The following is an 18,072-nucleotide window of genomic DNA, read 5'->3' on the forward strand; positions in this document are numbered from 1 at the left end:
GGGCAAATCAGACAATCTCTCTGAGCTTCAGAGAAAACAACTGCACCATAAGGATGGGCTAAATGATTTTCTAGGGACCCCTGAATCTTAAATTCTCTGATTCTGTGATCTGTAGTGATGTAAAATCCTAATCTTTCTCTGTTTCAAACTCCAAACCAATACATGTGGCAACTTTTGCACATTTCATTTGGATATTTCCTTGTCACTCAACCTATTAGCCCATTCTGGACTCTCGGTGACTAAACTTCGCTTGGGGGTGGGGAGGTGTGTTGTCAATGCAGCTATGACATTAAGGAGTAAGGAGAGAAGAACATTCCTTCAAATAATTCCTAACACAACTTGCTAAAAACACATGAAAAAAACTATAATTCACCAATCAGAAATCTTACCTCAAAAGAGGAATTACTCTGCTACTTCCAAGCCCAACTGGAACAATGTTCCCAGATTAGAAATCTTAGAGAGAATGGAAGGAGAAGACAAGATGTCTTCAATGTCCTCAGAAACTTTCAGTAGGTTATTTCATGTTAAGCTGGGGAGCACTGGTAGGGAGCAAGGCTAAATGTATTAACCCAGAATCACCTGTAGCTTTCAAGCACTTAACTAAGATAAATCTTAAGCACAGTAAGCATGTAGAATGCCTGAGCTCTATATAGGTTGCCAAAGAAAAACACTGTATTTACTATTTCTTCTCTAAATAGTAAATAGCATTATGTGAACCAAGAACTTTCAGATGTCCAAGCTGGCTTTAGAAAAGGAAGAGGAACCAGAAATCATATTGCCAACATTTGCTGGAATCAAGACAGATGGGAGAAACATCAACAACCTCACATATGCAGATGATACCACTCTAATGGCAGAAAGCAAAGAGGAACTAAAGAGCCTCTTGATGAGGGTGAAGGAGGAGAGTGAAAGAGCTGGCTTAAAACTAAATATTAAAAAAAAGCTAAGATCATGGCATCCAGCCCCATTACTGCATGGCAAATAGAAGGGGAAAAGGTAGAAATAGTGACAGATTTCCTCTTCTTGGGCTCTAAAATCACGGGTGATGGTGACTGCAGCCATGAAATCAGAAGACTGCTTCCCGGCAGGAAAGCTATGACAAACCCAGACCATGTGTTGAAAAGCAGAGACATTACTCTGCCGACAAAGGTTCACATGGTCAAGGCTATACCCTTCCCGGTGGTCATGTACAGTTGTGAGAGCTGGACTGTAAAGAAGGCAGAATGCCAAAGAACTGATGGCTTCGAACTGTGGTGCTGGAGAAGCCTCCTGAGAGTCCCTTAGAGAGTAAGGAAATCAAATAAGTCAATCTTAAGGGAAATCAACCCTGAATACTTGTTGGAAGGACCGATGCTGAAGTTGAAGCTCCAGTATTTTGGTCATCTGATGAGAAGAGCCAACCAAAGAAACCCAACTGGGCAACTGAACAACAACTCTAAGTAGTACTTGATGTACTTTCTGTAAAGAGTATTTAATTGTTAAATACTTATCTAGTAAACTCTATATATGAGAATGATAGAACCCACACATATGCAGACCTGCTTTTCTTATTACCATAGGAAGGTCTAGACTTCATAATATAGGAAGCACTGGCTATCAAAAAGTTAGAATTCATAAAAAAGGACTGAGTAAGATGAGATGAACACCAAGGATAGCATGATCACAACAAATATTCTGGTTCCTTATCAATGGTTCCTCATTTCTAGGCTAATTTATTAAACAAAAATTTCAATAAAAAACACAAAGACAAAAAATGCTTTAAGTAAAAAAGATATAATAACAAATAAGAGGGAAAATGTCATTTATATCAAAACAAAAGATTACTATACCTAATTAGGTGCTTCTAAAAATAAAAAGTCATTAACAATTCTGTAGCAAAAATTGACTAGAAAAAGATATAAATGGCTCTCAAACACTAGGAAAGTTCATCCATAATAAGAGAAATGCAAATTAAAACTATACAGATATATCATTTCTTATCCCAAACTGGCAAAAATCCAAAAGTGTGACAACATACTACACTGGGAAAGCTAAATAAACAGGTACTTTCATTTTGGCTGGTGGGAATTCAGTATCAGACAAGCCATATGGAAGGGAACAGAGCGTTTAGTGAAACTGCACACCTCTGCCCTTTACTAACAAGTCTACTTCTAGAGATCCCTTCCATAATACCCTGGCAAAAATATGAAAAAGACATTTACATGGACAAGATCATTTACTTCAGCAATTTGTATCTCAGCAAAAAACTGGAAATAACCCAAATGTCCATCAGTAGGAGGCTGTGTGAATAAACAATCGCACAATCACACAACAAAGTACCAGGCATTTGTAAGAACAACTGAGGAAGATGGCTATCCATCACTATGCTGCTGCTGCTGCTGCTAAGTCGCGTCAGTTATGTCCGACTCTGTGCGACCCCATAGACGGCAGCCCACCAGGCTCCTCGGTCCCTGGGATTCTCCAAGAAAGAATACTAGAGTGGGTTGCCATTTCCTTCTCCAATGCATGAAAGTGAAAAGTGAAAATGAAGTCACTCAGTCGTGTCCGACTCTCTGCAACCCTATGGACTGTAGCCTACCAGGCTCCTCTGCCCATGGGATTTTCCAGGTGAGAGTACTGGAGTGGGGTGCCATTGCCTTCTCCCCATCACTATGCAGTGATCTCTAAAGATACACTATTATGTGGAGGGAAAACAAGAGCACAGGTAGTAAAATATGTATAGCAGGCTACCATTTATCCACGAGAGAGGGTGATAAAACCACACACGCACACTTACTTACAGTAACGAAAGAAACAATGAAAGATTAAGTAAAAAATTAAAAACTAAGAACATGACAGAGACTAGACTTCTTTGAATATACCTTTTATATAGATCTGCTTTATATATAGATCTGACTTTGTAATTATGTGAAAGGAAAAAGTAATCCCTAAAAATCAAAAGTAAAATGAAATGAACTTAAACGTACATATTCACAGAATAGGAACTTTAGACTATAATAACCCAACTGGGCATCTCCAGTGGAATAAACCATGAGGACAAATGGAACTGCAAAAAAATAAAAACCTTCAATGATTTTCAGTAATGATATCATTGCTGATTTGGGTACTACATTCTGTTATTATTTTATGGAATAAAGCAAATGAATTCTTTGTGTCACTGAAAGCAAAGACTTTTGTCAGAGTTTAAAAGAAAAACAAATACAAAATCAACAAAGTTGAGTAAGAAATCTGTATTATCAAATTTGATTTATATTTATTAGTATGAATTTTATGAGGTAGTTTATCAAAAAACAAACTTTATCCCCCCACCTATCCACTGAAAGAATGGATTCCTAAGCAATGATCATCAGTATCTGTTTAGTACCATTAGCTGAAGAGCTGAGGCAGAACTTCCCAACAGAAAAGTATAAAACCTCAACCCTCTGGTCACTATTGATACCATCAAAAAAGAGACAATTAGATACTATGTGCCTTCTATGTGCCTTCTAGTGCCTTCTACTTACCTAATAAGTACTGTTGCCAAAAATGTATATACAAAGAGAATTGTAGCCTATTAAAGTATCTACTTAACATTCCAAAACTTACATATCAAAGATACCATTTTATCCCTAAATTAATATTTAAATGTAAAATGCAGCAAACCTGCCATAGAACAAGCTGCATAAATCAAAAGATTCACTCATGGTAGCAGATGAAAAATAGCTAGCCTTTTCAAGGTAAAGAAATCACAGTTATACAGCCACCCAAAAATGAACATTTGGTAGATTACAGCAGGGTTCCTAAAATATCTGCAGTCCAGAGCGACAGAAAATCCCTAAACTACGCCTTTTCTGAAAGCCAGTGCCTAATGCATCATCTTCTCAGCTGTTTCTAACCTAAGCCTTCAATCCCCACTCTGCAACCAAGGTTCACTGAGAGAGGGGGGAGGATTATTTTTCAGATAAGAGAACAGAGGAACAGCCAGTAAGTGTTTTTGTTGTTTTAACCCTACAAAGTTCTCAGTGCCACTCCTGGTGCCCCAAATAACAACCCAGATTCCTCTTCCTCTTTGCCTCTTTCCATAAAAATTTTCTCCCTGACTCAATCATCTTGTAGATATCCACTCTGTCTAAAATCAAAAAGGAAGTATTACCATGATCAAAACCTTTACTGAGCATTCAGAGGCTTAAGAAAGAGAGGATTTGAGAGGAAAAGAAGCTAAATTTTTGGAGTGGATGTATTATAAACACTGTGCTTTGTCATTCTACTTCCTTAAACTAATAATCTTTGATTTCGAGATATGCAGCAGATATCAATACTGAATGTCCACCTAAACGCAGATCCTCCAATATGATCTAAATTAATTTGAACAGTTATTTTACAAGGCTTGGTGCTGAACAAAAGCGAAACAAAGAGACCTTATTTTCCTTAATGGTTTGGTTGAAACCCTATAGGTTGTAGGGTTGTTCTGCTTGCTGGAGGGGAAAGAGTATTGTTGCTTATTACAACCAAACACTGGCTTTGATGACAAAGTGATGTTAAAACAGGCTTCAACATGGAGCTTCTTACCAATGATCATTGCAGTGAATAGGTCTCTATATAAGAAATTAAACAGGAAAGGTTCATACCAGGCCTCAACTCCCACAACCGCAGTCACTATGTAGACAAAAGAAATAGTCTGGAAGGAAAATGCAGACAAAAGCATACAGAGCATTAACAGCTGGAAAGATCAGGCAATCAACAACGCTTTATGCGGCATAAGTTTAGGAAACAGTTTTAGTAACAGCAAAACATATGCTTAAATTCGATACTGTGGCAAGTCTTCTTGCCTTTAAAGTTGGTTTTTTCTTTAATGACTAACTTCTAGACGATGCAAGCGGCTAGCCTCCTAAGGCACCTCATAAATTGGTTTAGCCACAGGATGATCCAATCCGCCCACCCAATCACCCTCTTCAAACACACTCCAACTTCTGATTCTTTACTGGAGCCTCAGATGCAGACGGGCAAAATGGCCACACAAAAAGCTGGGATTCTAAGGCAGGGAGAGTTAATAGCAAGCCTTGGTAGTAAGAGAAAACTCTTTACTCACTGAAAAGCTGGCCATGAAGACAAAAAGCCAACAATTATATAAGCATAACTTTCTTCATAAAATCAACAGTTTAAATGAAGGTTTGTTAAGAAACTGTTCATTTTTTAGTGTAATAATGGCACTGTTTATATTTTTTAAAAATAAATCTTACTACTTAGAGATATACAGTAGCCTATTTATCACATGTCAAGATTTTCCTTTAAAATAATTGGGAGGTGGTAAGGTAAGGAAGAATATATATGAAACTAGACTGGTCATGTGTTAACTGCTGAAGCTAAGTAACAGGTACACAAGGGTTTCATATACATATATGTACATATTTGAAATTTTCCATAAATAAGTAAAAAATATATATAAAATAAAAAGGGAAAAAAATTTAAAGCACCCATCAGCTCTAACCAAAAAAGCATAAGGTCAATAAAGAAGGAATGACAAACTCTCCCAAAAATGTATGGCAATGCTGAAAATTTAAGAAGAACATATACTTACCACCTGGCTAATGTCATATCCCCATGGCAGGAAAAGAATTCCTGTGTTATACTTTTCCCAGTGAGACAGGATGAAAGAAAACAAAACTACCCATAGCAGGAGATAAAGAACAAAAACACTGACACCAGATGATCCTCGTCCAAAAATGGAATACACGGTGACAACAAAGTAAACACATGACCAACTATCCAGGCCATGGTCAAAAAGCTCCCCCAGCGGGGTGCTGGAATTGGTTCTGCGGGCTTGCTTTCCGTCCACACCATCTGCAACCGAAACACATTACACGGGGAAAGGTCAACGTCTGCACCAGAATGGAGAGAGTCGTCTTTAATAAAATGGAGAGAAATGCAACAAAACGTATCAGTGTATCATAGAAATGTTAATTAACTAAAGTTTAAATATCAGACAGTACTATAAAAATCCAACCTTTAATTCCTACAATGCAAAGATTTCAGAAATAAAATCTGTAATCTCTCAAAGTTTAATCCAAAAATCAAAAAGTTAAGTCACACTGAATGGTGTCTATTTTCCACCCGAAGAAGCATTCTACTCTGAACTCTTGAGCACTGAACTCTGAATTCCTCCAAATCTGCCTAGTAACTGAGTTGTTCCACTAGCCACAAATTCTTAACCCTCCAGAGAATACTCAATAGTTGTTTATTATAATTTATACTCCTTGCTCTAGGATCCAAAAACACTCAAGTACTTCAGTCATAACACCTGTTTCATCCTGTTACATATCACAGTCACTTCTTTACAGATAGACCACTTCCATAATTTTAAGTGTTTTCAGAAAACGCTTTGCACATGGTGTTGAGTAATTATAAGAATTAAATTTACTGAAACTGGGGGGGTGGCGCTGCACTGCGCAACTTGTGGGGTTTTAGTTCCCCAACCAGGAATCGAACACCAGCCCTCGGGTAGTGAAAGTGAGGAGTCCTAAACCCTGGGCCGCCAGGGAATTTCCACGATGTAGTATTCTTAAAGTATGGTGGCTCAGTGGTAAAGAATCCACCTGCCAATGCAGAAGACACAGGTTTGGTCCCTGGGTCAGGAAGATCCCCTGGAGTAGGAAACAGCTACCCACTCCAGTATTCTTACCTGGAAAAATTCCATGGACAGAGAAGCCTGGTGAGATACAGTTCATGGAGTTGCAAAAAAGTCGGACATGACTTAGTGACTAAACAACAACTATTCTTGATGCTGTGAAGATTATAAAAATCTTAGAATAAGTTTGTACCCTCAAAGAGTTTACAGTTGAGAAGGGAGACAAAACATGACAGATATGCTGATATGATGACTCACAAACCACAGAAGAGTGACAGAAAAGTGACAAGTTCTCTTCAGGCTAAGATAAACTAAACTGGCTTTCCAGACAAGATGAAATCTGAGTGGGGACAAAAAGAATGAGTTGCATTTCAGTAGATAAGAGATAAAGAAGTGTGACATTTCAAGAGGAGGGAGTGTTATCAGCAAAAACACTAAGATGGAAAAGCACATGTGTGTGCAGAGAATGCCAAGTAGTTTAATTCAACCAGAAACTATACATGAAGAGTGCAGTATCAAGAGGCTAGAAGGGAGACTGGAGCCCATTTAAAAGGATCAGGGAGTCTGAGGAGCTACTAAAATTATCTGAGTAGAGTAAGAGTGAAAGCCATGCCATGTTTCAGGAAGACAGACCTGACATCAGTGTGAAGGACAGGATGGGTTGAAGCGGAACGTGGTGGGAATGAAAACCTGGAGGCGAGGAAGATATTAAGAAAATAAAAATGACAATGCAGTAAAAGAGAGGTGAGACAGAAGGACAAGAAGATCTGGGTAACTAAGAAAGTGGTAGTGTTACCAGAAAGAAGAACATCTGAAGAACGAGCAAGACTGATAGAAAAGATGCTGAGTACAATTTTATATGCTGAAATTGAAGTGCTGATAGGATTATCTACACAGTAATGTCAAGCAATTCAACCTAAGGGTAATTTACTAGCAACTTAGAAGATAAATAAAGGCTAGATACTAACATGTGAGTCAACTCAATAGTGTTAACGATCAGGATTACCAGAGAATAACAAAGGAGAAAGAGAAAGCATGTTGGAACACCTTCATTTAGAGGCAGAAACAGAGAAGCCTAGGGGTGGGGGGAAGGAACAGCAAAGGAAGAGAAAGGGATAAAGGAAGAGGGGAAGAGGGAGAGAGAACATACAACCCAGCCAAAAAGGAAGGCAAGAGACTGAATTACAAAAATTCTTCCTCCAAAGAAACAGCTTTGTTAATTAAATGCATCAGAATTAGACTAATTGTGGGGACTTTCCCAGTGGTCCAGTGGCTAAAACTCCACACTCCCAACACAGGCAGCCCAGTTCATTCCCAGGAACTAGATCCCATATGCCGCAACTAAGGTTCTGCAGGCCTCAACAAAGATCAAAGGTCCTGCATGCCACAGCCAAATAAATAAATATTCAAAATTAAAAGTAAAGAATTAGACTAGCTGCAAAGATTCAGAGTCAAGGAATTTAAAATTCCTTATCATTACTGTGTTTATCTAGCTCACCACAGTATTATCCCCAGGACTAGCTCAGATTGTGGCATAGAGGGCCTTTAAAAACACTGTTGAGGGCCTAAATGAAAGGGTGAATGTCAAACTCCTGCCTGCACACTGATCTCTCTGTTATATAGGATTGGGCGCTTTTTTGCCCCCGAGTAGCTAAAATATTTCCTAAAAGTCTTTTCTCATTATTTGCTGCCTTAATTTCCTATTCTCAGTGCCATTTCTGTGCAGTTACCACAAGTATGGAACTATGTAATGATTACGTTTTCTGTCTTCTCATTGAACCCATTCTGGCTCTATACATCTGGGGTCTAGATATGTCTCATCATGTGTTTTCATAAGAAAGGTAATTCAGCTCACATCCCATGTATTATGAAAAACCCGTGAGCAAAATCTGGAGCAGTGCCCTATGACCCAACACATTAATATTTCTGCAGCAAAACGTAAAAACAGCCACATTGGTGGAATAAATGAAGATGAAGCGTGGAGTCCTACCCACTGGACAGCCTGAGAATTTCCTAGAGCAAAATTCAAAAACCAGCTTCTCTTTAATAACGAATGCACAAAGCCTCTGTATAGCATTTTAAAAAGAAAAAACTAGGCTTTTGTCTAATTCTTGATTTCATTCTCTTCCTTCCCCACTCTTAACAGCTCTGGCCACTCACCACACCAAGATTTAATCCCTGTACCAAATTATCCTGGTGTTATGAATACAAGTCATCTTTATCTGAAGAGACCTAAGCAACTTTAAGTCAGGGTCTGCTACTTCACATTCATTTAAAAACCATATACTGAGTGCCTCCCATGTAGCAGGTACTGTTCTTAACACTGGGTACCCAATGAACTAAATAAAGCACTCACCCTCAATGAACTTATATACACACACACACTGGGGGAAGGGGTACACCACACAGCTTGTAGAATCTTAGTTCCCCAACCAGGAATGGAATTCCCACCCTGTGAAAAGCACAGAGTCCTAACCACTGGGCCACCAGGCAATTCCCAAGGAACTTACATTTTAGAGTAGACAGACAGCATACAAGTGGGTCATACGGTTTTAAGCGCAACAGAGAAAAATAAAGCAGGGATGGAGACCTGAAGAATGCAGGACAAGCCATGCAGATGATCCCAACGCAATGCGCTCTTGGCAGACTAGATGCTGTGGCCTGGCCCAGTGGACTTCTCTGACACTGCTTCCACCAAACAAAAACTGATCACTTTGTGTTTGTTCCCCTGCTATACTCTATTATAGCACCTTGCTCAGTATTCTGCAACTACTTGACATGTCAGTATTGCTTCCCAAACTCATGGCAAAAATGATGTCTTATTCCAGAGTTGGGAAATATTTTTTGTAAAGGGCCAAAGAGTATATAGTTTAGACACCATTGTGGGCCAAATGGTCTCTGTTGCAACTACTCAACTATGCCTCTGCTGTAGGAAAGCAGCCACAGACGGGCAGAGGAATGAGCAGTAAACCACCACTTACAGAAACAGACAATGGGCCAGATTTGGCCCACAACTGGTAGCCTGCCAACGCCTATCCTATTCTCCAAATTCCTAGCAAATGACAACACTCTTCACAGAGAAACTCAAGAACATATTTATCAAGTTAAACAGGATATTAATAAACCCTAGTCAAAATGAATTAAGCATAGGAGAAAATGTTAACTTACTGGGTAGCTACCCTTGCTGACAGTTTTGCCAGCCATTGACTACAATGAATATTTGCCAATTTCTTACCTAGAGTGTAGGCCATGAAGTTGAGGATGCCCACTACAATCCAGACCCAGTCGGGTACATGCTTGTGACCTGGTGCTGAAAGGAAAGCAACTCCAGTTTTATTGCAGTCTAATTGTTGGAACCATAGCCTATACTGTCAAAAGAAAAATGCTTCTCTTTATTAAATATAAGCTGAAATACTTTATAGTATATCTTAAACTAGGTAAATATTAGAATATATCAGCAACTCCAACAAAACCCAAGAAGTAACTGCCCAACCCCTCATAAACAATAAGCATTTATTTTGAGCTTTAATCGTAACTGAAGACTGACTGTTCTTCTTTACTTGAAAGTTACTTATGTGCCTAGAATGAAAAATAATGTTTTTGGAATTTAAAAAATGTTTGTGTTCAATACGATCCTTATTATTTATGATTATACTACAAACATGTAAAAAGCCTTTAACCTATACTCTCTCACTAAATTATTAGCTGAACAAAAGACCATAGGATTTGGGTATAGATAAATCACCTCAATTGGGTGAGTCAGTCATCAGGATCATTCTGAAATGTCTGGACCTCACTTTTTCCCCCTAAGATAGAACAAGTGAGCTTTAGGAGGTCTGCGTTCTAGTCCTGGCTCTGTAATCAACCAACAGTGTAGCCTTGAATATATTATCTAACCTTTCCTGATTTCCACTTCCTAAAAATACTGGGACTAGATAGTTCATCTGGTCCTTCAAGTTGTATGACTTGGGGAAATATATATATAGTTACATATTTTAGAGCTGAGTAAATAATTTTATTTAGTCAAAGGAAATACTATTTTTATCACAAAGATTTTGAGGCTGTTCTGAGGATTGAAATACAATTTTTTTTTAAAACCCACTTAATATCAATATCGTGCTTCATGACATTTAATCTTTCACATGGTACTTCATGATACTCAATTACCATTTTATTGCACATAGAGAAGCAATGGTTAAAATTTTGAGTTTATCAAGTCAGGAATAGGTATAGCTTCAATATTCAGAACTCTTATAATATCAAATATCATTAAATGTTTAAAACTCTAAATTCTTCTACAAACACAAAGTTTTGAAAGATTGTTAGTTTCTCTAGGTCAGTGCACAAAAGTCTGCTGAACCCATAACACAGATGAAATACAGTATTAAAACTCCTGACTATATCATTTATAAGTATTCTTATTGGAAAATATATCCTCTAACTTAGAATGCAAAAAACACTCATCTACCTCCATCTTTGTATTCTTCTCAACTTCATCCACCTGTTGAGCAATTTAAAAAACCACTGTCCCCCACATATGCCCTCCCCCACAGTCCCAAATACACTCCAGATTCTCTCTGGCCAGGGCAGAAGCTGGGTGTGGAAGGAAGAAAAGACTAACAGGTCTGAAAGAAGACACTGGGAAAAGGCTGAAACTGCCTCCAAAGGAACATTTTTCCTCTCCTTCTCAGTAAGGGCCCAGACTTCTGTTAATAAATATTTAAGGTCTAACAACCATTTTCAGGGGGCTTCCCTGGTGGCTCAGTGGTAAAGAGTCTGCCTGTAATGCAGGAGACCAGGGTTTGATCCCTGGGTTGGGAAGATTCCCTGGAGAAGGGAATGGCTACCCACTCCAGTATTCTTGCCTGGAAAACTCCACGGACAGAGGAACCTGGCAGGCTAAAGTCCATGGGGTCACAGTCAGACACGACTGAGAGATGAACATTTCGCTTCACTTTTCAACCATTTTCAGAGCAAACTGGCAGTTATTAAAGGCAAGTACAAATGCTGTGCAGAGGGCAAGAGGGATCATGTTCCCTCTATAAAAGGGGGACTTTTATTCGATAACTAGAAAGAGGGAAGGGATATTTCTGGTAGGTTTGTTGGGCCTTGCTTATATTCTTTTGAGGCAAAATGTCACAGTGCTAATTTTCCATCTTCTTATAAATCCAATTACTCTTCATATACAAAAACCTCACTGCTTTTTAGATAGCATATCCAAATTCTAGAAACCAACTTGGTTTCTAGAACTTCTTAGAAGCATACATAACAGATTGTGAAAGCACAACTTAGCTTCTAACATTTTATGTACCCTCGATGACTCGACAAGCATGAGCTTGAGCAAGCTCTGGGAGTTGGTAATGGACAGGGAAGCGTGGCGTGCTGCGGTCCATGGGGTCGCAGAGTCAGACATGACTGAGCAACTGAACTGAACCAATAATATTCAAAACTTTTCAGAATTGCAAGCGTCTTAACAGAATCAGAAAACAGCCACATCTTATTTTATATTAAAGATATTTAAGATTTTATATTAAAGCAATAATCATACCTGAAGCATAAAAGTCAGGATCAAAGTATGCCAAAAGTAGAAAATTGAACACAACCAGCAGAAAGCCAGAGAAGGTTATCAGATTTGGAGCCAGCCAAGTAGGAAATACCTATTTTTTACAAAATAATTACAAAATAATTAAAGTAGTGAAATCTCTGTCCACTGTATATCACAACATACAAATCTGTCATAATAAAAGCCTTAAATTTGGATTATATGTGGGAGTTATATACATTAAATTGCAAATCATAATCTCCAGTTAATAAAAATAAGCATTTCTATTTTCTATGTTTTAAATAATTCTATAATCAAACTTTTATAAGCATAACATTATATTTTAGAAGCATTTAAGAGGCATTTTATAAATATAATAGATCTAGAGTATAAGCTTATACGTCAGTGATAAGAGAAATCAAAAGGTATGTGACTAAGGGAAGGGAGGATGGGAGAGGCAGTTTCTCTAGGTGTCTTATTGTTATATCGGCAATACTCCATAAAACAGTTTAAAATCTTTAAACTTTACTAAAACCCAAACGCATGCTTATTAATCATCTTACCTTTACTACAGTGTTCCAAAATGGGTGCATGACATACAGAGAAAGTGGATTGGTATCCACAGCACTGTACTGTTAAGAAATGAAAGAAAATATTCAGAGTTAATTCTTGCATAACAGCACATAGAACAATATTTCTCAAATGAAAATAATAGTACAAAAATAACCTAAAGAATATATCTATTTATATGATGTCCTTATCTAAATAACAAAACTAGAAAAGCATGAATGGGGCAAAGATGGCCAAGTACAGCCAGATTTTTTTTTTACTCAAATCAGCTTTTATCATATTACAATGTGGCAGCAGAAAACTGTATATTGCTTTCAAGTGCTCACCTACTATGCAGGATAATAAGCAGCCTGTGCATTCACACACAGACCACTCAGACAACCTCCTCCATCACTCTCAACTAACGATAATCACGCTGCTTCACCGCTTACACCGTTACTAACGCACTAACTAGTGGTGCAATCTTGGGCAAGTTACTTAAATCCTCCTAGTTTTTTCACCTATAAAATCAGGATCAAAGTTTTACCTCTGAAGATTGCCATAAGGATTAGATAAACTAAAAACATACATGAAGCAGTAAGAAGAGTCCCTAGCCCACAGTAAATGCTGTATGTATAAGCATTATGTATCATTAAGAGTGTTTTGAGCACCAAAAGAATGACAGATCCCTTCACAGCAGGAAAATGGATTCCTTAAATAAGCAAAGGAAGAAAAGAACAGGTTACATTATATTCAAAGGTATGCCCCCACTGTTAAGCTTTTAGTAAAACTTTGAAAAATTCTAACAAAACATCTGTATATAATTACACAATACTTGAAGAGTCATGTTGATGACTTATTCATCAGAGATACACATACTGGAGTGCCTGGCATTTAGGAAGCACTCACTACATTCAAAGAAGAAGGGATACAAAATTGGTAAGGAACAATTCTCATCCTCAGGGACTGGGAATATTACCTAATTTAACAAGCTGACATTTAAAAGATGGCATACTAGTCAAATGCTTGAAAAAATTTTCAACTGTGTTTTATACTTATGTTCAGTATGACTATAAAATGAGTAGTAAGAACTTTATCTGATTTTTAAAAAATCATCATTAAAGATCAAAATTTCTTCCTGAATTTTTTTTTTTTTTGCCCCACTCCGGATCTTCCTTCCCGCCCTGCCCCTGCAACTTTAGCGCCCCCGAATCCCGCTCCCCTCCTGAACGTTTTATAGATATGGAGGAAATGTTTCCCACCAGTGTTTCAAGATTCAAAAGTGAGATGAAGCAAAAAGTAAACAAATAGAAATCATTTAAAATACTGCTCACAAAGAGTCAGCTAGGAAGTCAAATGTTTATTCAACAGAACCCATGTCTGAGTGCCTCCACTTTTCCAACTCATGTGGACAAAATGGGATAACTTAGAAGAAAATGATGAAGAACTCTGTTCAGAGCGAGAGGCTCTGCAGCTGCACCCAGACTCTCAGAAGCAGCCCCCCTTACATGAATATTATGGTCTGTGCTAAAATCAACTCCTACTTGCACAGTTCTCTACAGTCTTCAAAGCTTTTCCACGTAACAGATACCATGACATCTGAACCTCTGCAAAACGAATATGACTCCAACTGAGAGGACCACCTGAATTTAAGTTTTCAGACTGAGGACATAAAACCAAAATGAACCCTGAAAGATAGCCGAAGACCAAGTGGGAGGGCCCTGGCCTCCTCTGTTTCACCAAGGTCCGAACCCAGACCCACATGATGTAGCCAGCAGGTCACAAAGCGGGAAAACCAGACATTTCAACTCTACCACCTGCTGCAAAGTACAAAAGTTGAAAGAAGTGCAAATTTGAAGAACACAGTTCAAGACATCACACAAATAGTTAATACAATGTACAGAGTACAATGCTTAATTCAAATGTTTGCTGAATAGGTCTCATTCAGCAGCTTTCCATAATTCGAACTTGGATCTAAAAGGTCATTTACTCATGGTATTTTGATTAGAAAAGCTCCTCTTTTGTAAATTTGGAGTTTTACCTCTAAATCTCTATTTCAGGGGAACAGTAGAAGTATGAAAAGATTACAAAACTCAATACAAAACGGTGTCTGCCTAACTGGATTTTTTATATTTAATAATAGCTGGTAAGCTCAAGTATAGCGAGAAAATTTAATATGAGATTACAAAAGGTAGCCAACAATAAACCTAAAGAGTGCTCTGCGGTTTAGCCTTACACATCTGAGTATTTTTTCAAGGTCACATACCACCTGGTATAAACAAAGAAACTCAAAACTGTCTTGTGAATCAATAGGAGGAAAGAAGAATGAGTCAAACCTTTCATATGCCTGAAACAATAAGCAAAATATAAACTTTTAAAGGTGCCAAAAACTAGATTCAGTTAATGCCTGTCAAATATATGTTTATTTTCTATTGGAATGATGTTTTGGTAGACACCAGAATATCTGAATCAGGTAATAACCCCATGTTAAGGCCTGCAGAACTTGCTTGATCTATTGGGTTGGCCAAAAAGTTCGTTAGGGTTTTTCCTTAGTCCCAGACGAACTTTTTGGCCAATCCAATACAATCTGTTGGGCTTCCCTGGTGGCTCAGACAGTAAATAATCCACCTGCAGTGCGGGAGACCTGGGTTCAATCCCTAACTTGGAAGATCACCTGGAAGAGGGCACAGCAACCCACTCCAATATTCTTACCTGGAGAATCCCCATGGACAGAGGAGCCTGGCGGACTACAGTCCATGGAGTCAAGAGTTGGACATGACTGATCAACTAAGCACAACACAGTACAAAACAACGTTAGGCCAGACGAAGCCAGTGCCCTGGAGAAACGCTTGCAAACCACAGCCTGAGTCTGAGAATCATTTCAACGCAAAATCTCAGAAACACAACAGTTCAGGAGGCGTGTAGTTCTCACGTGCCTGACTCTCACCTACGTGAACAGGTAAAAGTCATCGGGCCACTTTACATTTTTAAATTTCTGGCCATGTGTGATCTTAGTTCCCCGACCAGGGACAGAACTCACACCCTCTGCAGCGGAGTCCCAACCACTGGACCACTAGGGAAGTTTCAGGCCTCTTTTTAAATGCCTCTGGTTACCAAAACACTCATTACTTCTAAAAAGACCCCAATCCAATGTTAAAACAATTTTTCTACATGATAACAAAATCCTCCCCTTGCCCCATACTTTCTATCATGTTTTCAATTTCCCTTACACAGCTAAACAGATAAGGTTCTGATTTTTCTTCCAAACAATAATGCTTTCCATATTTGAAGATGGTTCTCCCTGTCACACTAAATCTTCTCTTCACCTGGTTAAAAAAATCTCACGTTCATTGTGCTGCTCCTCTCTGGTCACAGTTTCATTCCCCTTCATCATCAAGGTCGAGTTCTCTAGACCAGAAGTTGGAAAACTCATTCCAGAAAATGCCAGAAAAGTCTAAATATTTTAGGCTTTGCAGGCCATATGGTCTCTGTAACAAATACCCAATACTGCCACTGAAGCAGAAAGAAATCACAGAAAATAAGAAAACAAATGGGCATGCTGTGCTAAAACTTTATTCCCAAAACAGGGTGTCTGGGGGCTTTAGTCTGACAACCAGTGCTCCATTCAATCCATTTTGTTGTTAAACCGACACAAAAGTGTGATTCAGAGCAAAAGGACCATTTCAAGTGGTGCATGAGTACAAATAACAAGAACTATTAGCCCTTCTTCCTCAATAACTTTTTTCTCTAACAGGTGTTCAACACTGTATTAATTTCCCATGGAAACAAAGTCATTCTGCAGACTTAGACACAACTTCACAGTCACCTGAACTCCTCTGGCCTTTCTTATACAGACTGCAAAGCCACCTTTCTCTACATTCATACGAAGTTAATTATTGGAATCTAAGTGTAAGACCCTACATTTACCATTTTAACACTTCATCCTGCTAGAGATCACTCATCTTTCTGATCTCCTTGGGGGTCAGACTCAGTAATCCACGTACTAACTGCTGCTGCTGCTGCTAAGTCGCTTCAGTCGTGCCCGACTCTGTGCGACCCCATAGATGGCAGCCCACCAGGCTCCCCCGTCCCCGGGATTCTCCAGGCAAGAACACTGGTGTGGGTTGCCATATCCTTCTCCAATGCATGAAGGTGAAAAGAGAAAGTGAAGTCGCTCAGTCGTGTCTGACTCTCAGCGACCCCATGGACTGCAGCCCACCAGGCTCCTCCGTCCATGGGATTTTCCAGGCAAGAGTACTGGAGTGGGGTGCCATTGCCTTCTCTGACGTACTAACTATGCACCCCCAAATTCTTAGCATGTAAAGCTGGGCTTCCCAGGTGGCTCAGTAGTAAAGAATCTGCCTACCAAGCAGGAGATAAGGGTTCAATCCCTGGGTGGGAAGATCCGCTGGAGAAGGAAATGGCAACCCACTCCAGTGTTCTTGCCTAGAAAATCCCATGGACAGAGGAGCCCGCCAGGCTAGTTCATGGGGTCAGAAAAGAGTCAGATGTGACCTAACGACTAAACAACAAACTACAAAACTGTCATATTAGCCATGACTTCATCTAAGTATAAAAATGTGGATCAAGGTTGAATTTCGAAACAGTCCCCTCAAGACTGCTATTCACACATTTAGTCATTTTTATTGGGTTTAGAATTCTGTACTATCACCAATGGCAATTAGTCAACCTTGCCCACAAAGAAGTCTTAATGAAATCCAGAATTACCTTAGATAATATTTTGTCAAATATTAGAAAGTTGCAAGACTTTTTTTCTTTTTACTTCAGTACAAGTCTGGAAATACAGCAGGGTTCATTCTTCATTCATTCATTTATTCATTTATTAAGTCAACAAATATGTGTACAACAAATATGTATGACTGTGCCAGGCACTGTGCTAGACTGCCAGAAAGAGTGTGGTGAACAAGACCAAAATGTGTCCTGTGTTCACCAAGCCCATAGTCTAGTGTGAGAAAGATGGTAAGCAGGAAAACAAGTCATAATCACAGCTGTGATCAATACCACGAAAAGCAATAAATGGGGTGCCGTCCCAGAGGACCAGGAATGAGTCTAAGGTGCTCAGAAAAAGCTTCTCTGAGGAGGGGACACTAAAGGTAAGTCCTAGAAGATAAGATAGGTGAAGAATGTACAAGATAAGACAGTGAGTCAAACAAAAGTGAGACTACTTAAGAGAACATACTGTTGAAGATTCCATTTATATGAATTTCAAAATCAGACAAAATTAATTTATGGCAAAAAGAGATCATAACAACAGTCTGATGAGAGGGACTAAATGGGGGCCCTCTGAGGTGCTAGAAATAATTCTGTTTCATGACTTGGGTGACGGTTACATGGCTGTGCATAAATGCAAAAATTC

At 38.8% G+C, this 18,072-nt stretch overlaps 1 protein-coding gene across 1 annotated transcript in view; it reads right to left on the minus strand.

Moving 5' to 3' along the window:
• Positions 1–18,072, minus strand: part of SELENOI (selenoprotein I) — a 37,627-nt gene that overhangs the window by 7,318 nt on the left and 12,237 nt on the right. Inside the window, exons 2-6 of the mRNA XM_052649146.1 lie at positions 12,710–12,778; positions 12,153–12,261; positions 9,840–9,914; positions 5,558–5,820; positions 4,549–4,657 (exon numbers count right to left, since the gene is read on the minus strand). Coding sequence (XP_052505106.1) covers positions 4,549–4,657; positions 5,558–5,820; positions 9,840–9,914; positions 12,153–12,261; positions 12,710–12,778 — 625 coding nt within the window. The remainder of the gene's footprint in view (positions 1–4,548; positions 4,658–5,557; positions 5,821–9,839; positions 9,915–12,152; positions 12,262–12,709; positions 12,779–18,072) is intronic.

The sequence above is a fragment of the Budorcas taxicolor genome, chromosome 11, assembly GCF_023091745.1.
Source record: "Budorcas taxicolor isolate Tak-1 chromosome 11, Takin1.1, whole genome shotgun sequence".
NCBI lineage: Eukaryota > Metazoa > Chordata > Mammalia > Artiodactyla > Bovidae > Budorcas > Budorcas taxicolor.